The sequence below is a fragment of the Nicotiana sylvestris genome, chromosome 1 (assembly GCF_000393655.2).
Source record: "Nicotiana sylvestris chromosome 1, ASM39365v2, whole genome shotgun sequence".
NCBI lineage: Eukaryota > Viridiplantae > Streptophyta > Magnoliopsida > Solanales > Solanaceae > Nicotiana > Nicotiana sylvestris.
In genome coordinates this window covers 187,710,573-187,715,234 of record NC_091057.1, presented here as the reverse complement: position 1 = coordinate 187,715,234, position 4,662 = coordinate 187,710,573, and the positions used below count along the sequence as shown (strand labels likewise).

Sequence of the window (4,662 nt, the reverse complement as noted above, 5' to 3'; positions counted from 1 at the left end):
GTCAGCCAATCCGGGGCGGTAGTTATAGGCTGCTCCACGACGTCGTTTTACTTTTTTATTTAATTTTTGACTGTAGTGACCGAAGAACAACAACAACAACCCAGTATAATCCCACTTAGTGGGGTCTGAGAAGGGTAGTGTGTACGCAGACCTTACCCTTGCCCTGAGGTAAAAAGTCTGTTTCCAAATAGACCCCCGGTATCCTTCCCTCCAAAAACTTCCCACCTTGCTCTTGGGGAGACTCGAACTCACAACCTCAGTTTACAATTGAAAAATAAAGGGCAAATTGAAAAATAGCCATACTTACAATTGGTAATTAAAAAATAGCCACAGTTTTAAAAGTAACGAATTTAGCTACTTTTTATGTAAGGATAAATTTGAATGAAAACATTGTTCAAAATTCAAAAATATTTCAGCATAATATACTGGAGTTCGAATATTTTACATGTGAATTTCCAGCATAATATGCTGGAGTTTCAGCATAATATACTGGAGTTCCAGCATAATATGCTGGAAGTTCATACACAGGTGCATCAATCTCCAGTTTATTATGCTGAAATTTTTCATGTTGCACCAAAGTAGTAACTATTTTTTAATAGACTATTTTTAATTACTCCCTCTGTTCCAGTTTATGTGAACTTATTTCCTTTTTGGTCTGTTTCAAAAAGAATGGCCCCTTTCTAAATTTAGAAACAATTTAGTTTAAGCTTCTAATTCTATCCTTAATGAGAAGTTTTTATAACCACACAAATATTCTGGACTCCTTTTTGACTTGGTGTAAGACCACAAATTCAAAAAGTCTTCATTTTTTCTTAAATTTCGTGACCAGTCAAACATGTTCACATAGATTGGAACAGAGGGAGTACAAGTCTGAAAACCAACTAGACTGTGCTATTTTAAGGAAGAATAAAGGTACAATATATTAGGCACAATGAACAACGAGTCGCCTTTATTCATTAAGCAGGTAGCCGGATCCGGGTCAGTCCATTTTTTTTGCGGTTGTAGTGACCCGGAAAGATTAAGCAGAGAGAGAGAGAGAGAGAGTACAGCTAGTTAGGCACAAGGAACAAGCTACGAGATCTCATCCATCGTCTACAAACCCCAAAACACCATCGTCCTCGTCCCCATAGTCTTCCTCTTTGTCAGAGAACTGACAAGTAAACTGATAATTCGTTTGAAGCTTGACAAATTATGGCGCTAAATCTTCGTCAAAAGCAAACCGGTAACTGGATTTTCTCTCTCTCTGTTGTATAGATTTATTTCTGCTCTCTCCACACTTATTTTTTATGAATCTAATAATTTGGAATTTTATACACTTTTGTGGAATTGCAGAGTGCATTACGCGGATGTTAAATCTGAACCAGCCGGTGAATGCGGGTGGCACAGCGAATGAGGAGGTATACAAGATCCTGATTTACGATCGCTTTTGCCAAGACATTTTATCCCCTTTGATTCACGTCAAGGACCTCCGGAAACACGGCGTCACCCTCTACTTCCTCATTGACAAGGATCGCAAACCGGTCCACGATGTTCCAGCTGTCTATTTCGTCCAACCCACCCATCCTAATATACAGCGTATAGTTGCCGATGCCTCCAAGTCTCTTTACGATTCTTTCCATCTGAACTTCTCCTCTTCTATACCCAGGCCCTTGCTCGAAGATCTCGCTTCAGGTGCACCCTACGCCTTCTCCTTTCATCATTATTAATTTTTTTCTTTTTGTTGAATTTTATGCTTGAAATGCTAGCTAGTATTGGAATGAATACTGTTTTATTCACCCAGCTCGTCCAATTTTTCCACCTAGTGGATAAGGGATTAAAAGATCTACTTTAATTTTCGTTTAGATAGATAATTTTGCATACAACTGTATAAAGGGGGCACGGATCTACGGAGAGAAGAGGCAACAGCTTGATTGACTGATTGATTTAAACTCGAAACACTTAATGGTTAATACAATTTCTGGGTGGTGCTGGGTGAAGATTTGAAATATTAACTCCTACGACTTGTTTTTGATCCAGGAACGATTAATTCTGAATCGATTGAAAGGATCTCAAAAGTGCATGATCAGTATTTGGAGTTTGTCACGCTTGAGGATAATTTGTTCTCACTTGCCTACAAGAACTGTTATCTTCAGCTGAATGATCCCTCTGCTGGGGATAAAGAAATTGAAGAGATCATTGAAAAGATTGTCAGTGGCTTATTTTGTGTGTTGGCTACTCTTTCTGTTGTCCCTATCATTAGGTGTCCCCGTGGTGGGCCTGCTGAGATGGTGGCATCCCTGTTGGATCAGCGATTGCGAGACCATCTGTTGGCTAAAAACAATTTATTTTCTGAGGGTGGGAATTTCACTAGCTCATTTCAGAGGCCAATTTTGTGTTTATTCGATAGAAACTTTGAGTTGTCGGTAGCTATACAGCATGATTTTAGGTATAGACCACTTGTTCATGATGTGCTTGGTTTGAGATTGAACAGGTTGAGTGTGCAGGGAGAGAAAGGTGGGATGAAATCATATGAGTTGGACAGATCTGATCCATTCTGGACGGCAAATTGGTCATTGGAGTTTCCAGAGGTTGCTGTGGAGATAGAGTCTCAGTTGAACAAGTACAAGAAGGATGTTGAGGAGGTAAATAAAAGAACTGGTGGGAACGCAGGGGCTGAGTTTGATGGGACAGACTTGATTGGAAATACCAAGCACTTGATGAATGCTGTAAATTCCCTGCCTGAGTTGACAGAGAGAAAGCAAGTCATTGATAAGCACACAAATATTGCTACTGTATTGTTAGGCGAGATCAAGGAGAGGTCCCTTGATTCATATGCCAAAAACGAGAGTGATATGATGGTAAGAGGTGCCATTGATCGCAGTGAGCTCATTGGAGCTCTCAGGGGAAAAGGGACTAAGGTGGATAAGCTGCGGTTTGCTATCATGTATCTTATCTCGACTGAAACCTTACCTCAATCAGAAGTTGAAATGATTGAAACAGCACTTAGGGAGTCTGAGGTCGATACCACTGCATTTCAGTATGTAAAGAAGATAAAATCATTGAATGTCTCTTTAGCATCAGCAAATTCTGCAAGTAGGAGCAACATCGTCGATTGGGCTGAAAAACTATATGGGCAGTCAATCAGTGCTGTAACTGCAGGTGTGAAAAACCTATTATCCAGTGATCATCAATTGGCTTTGTCAAGAACAGTAGAAGCACTAATGGAGGGGAAACCCAACCCCGAGATTGATTCTTATCTTGTTTTTGATCCTCGTGCACCTAAATCAAGCTCCGGGATGAGTAGCAGTCATCTGAAAGGACCATTTAAAGAAGCTATTGTCTTCATGATAGGTGGTGGTAACTATGTGGAGTATGGAAGCTTACAAGAGCTTGCCAGTCGTCAGCAGCCAGTTAAGCATGTCATATATGGGACGACAGAAATTCTTTCAGGAGGTGAGTTCATTGAGCAGCTTGCACTACTAGGGAAGAAGATGGGATTGGGAACTAGTGGTGCAGCACCAGCCCATTAATGCAGATTAGTTTTGTGTACAATCCCCAAAAGAAACCTTTTGTTGTTCAATATCGACTGTGTGCACTTTATCAGGGTTTTGTTGAGTAATTGGAGAAGGATTTATTGACCATATTCTTCATAGTGCTCCTAGATTGTGACATTTGACGATGATGCATAGTAATCTTTAAAGTATGAGGAATTCATATATTTTGTTTATAACAGCTGTTCTGTAGTTGATATACCTGGAACTGTTTGCGTACCATCGCACAGTAAACACTCAAAGTTGGTTTCTGTGGATTCTTATATTCTTTATTTCCTATAGTGTGTGGTAGTTTAAGTTGCTTTTCTCGTTCCAACTATTGTTTATTATTTTGCAATAAAAATTTGTATTTTCCCGCTCTGTAAAGCTCGATGCTTTGCATAGCTTGACTTGAAAACTTAAATATGCATGCATTGCTGGCATTTCAAGATCAGCATTCTGGGAAGAGCCACATACGATGAAGAACAGCTTAAATGCAGTCATTCCGCTCCGCCACAATATCATTAAGCTGGAAGCCCCATTAAGAGAATAGATTCCAGCTGTCTATTTGACTGTTTACTAATCGCAATTTATTTTGGGTGAACAAGAACGCAGTTCGTTTTAACCGGCTTCTTTTCATATGTAAAATGCATTCATAACTATTTAATTACTATCTTTATTAGCATGACCTCATTATTACTTAATTTTCCTCCATTTTGATTTTCCCGTTATATTTTGCTGTAATACTGTTTGAGCAAAAAGTATAAGACTCTTTCGTCAAACTGATTATTGATAATAATGATGGTAAATCTTAGCCAAACATAATTAATTCGAGATCTAAGCATATAAAGTACGAAATAAAAGAGGAGTAAGAATGTAGAGAAGAAGATGAGCCAAGTTGGAGATGTCGCCGGTGTTTGACTCAAAAGATGTTAAAACCTTTTGAACAAATCAATCGAAGATGAAGGGGTAAACCTAGCTGAAGATAATAATCTCTAGAATGAATAATAATAGATAAAGAGAAGATGGTTGTTAAGTTTCTTTTCATTCAAGAATAGTAAGTTTCCCAGAGTATCGATGCCCTATTACAAGGTTTTTGTCCCCCTTATATACTAGAGAGAAACTATTCTCTTTTGTAAAAAATAAAATACAA

General features: G+C 38.7%; 1 protein-coding gene across 1 annotated transcript; it reads left to right on the top strand.

Moving 5' to 3' along the window:
- Positions 1-951: 951 nt before the first annotated feature.
- Positions 952-3,809, top strand: LOC104243445 (SEC1 family transport protein SLY1-like). The gene is made up of 3 exons (XM_009798631.2): positions 952-1,222; positions 1,333-1,671; positions 2,017-3,809. Exons 1-3 carry the CDS (start codon positions 1,192-1,194, stop codon positions 3,507-3,509), a joined length of 1,863 nt encoding a protein of 620 aa, XP_009796933.1. The 5' UTR covers positions 952-1,191; the 3' UTR covers positions 3,510-3,809.
- Positions 3,810-4,662: the final 853 nt, after the last annotated feature.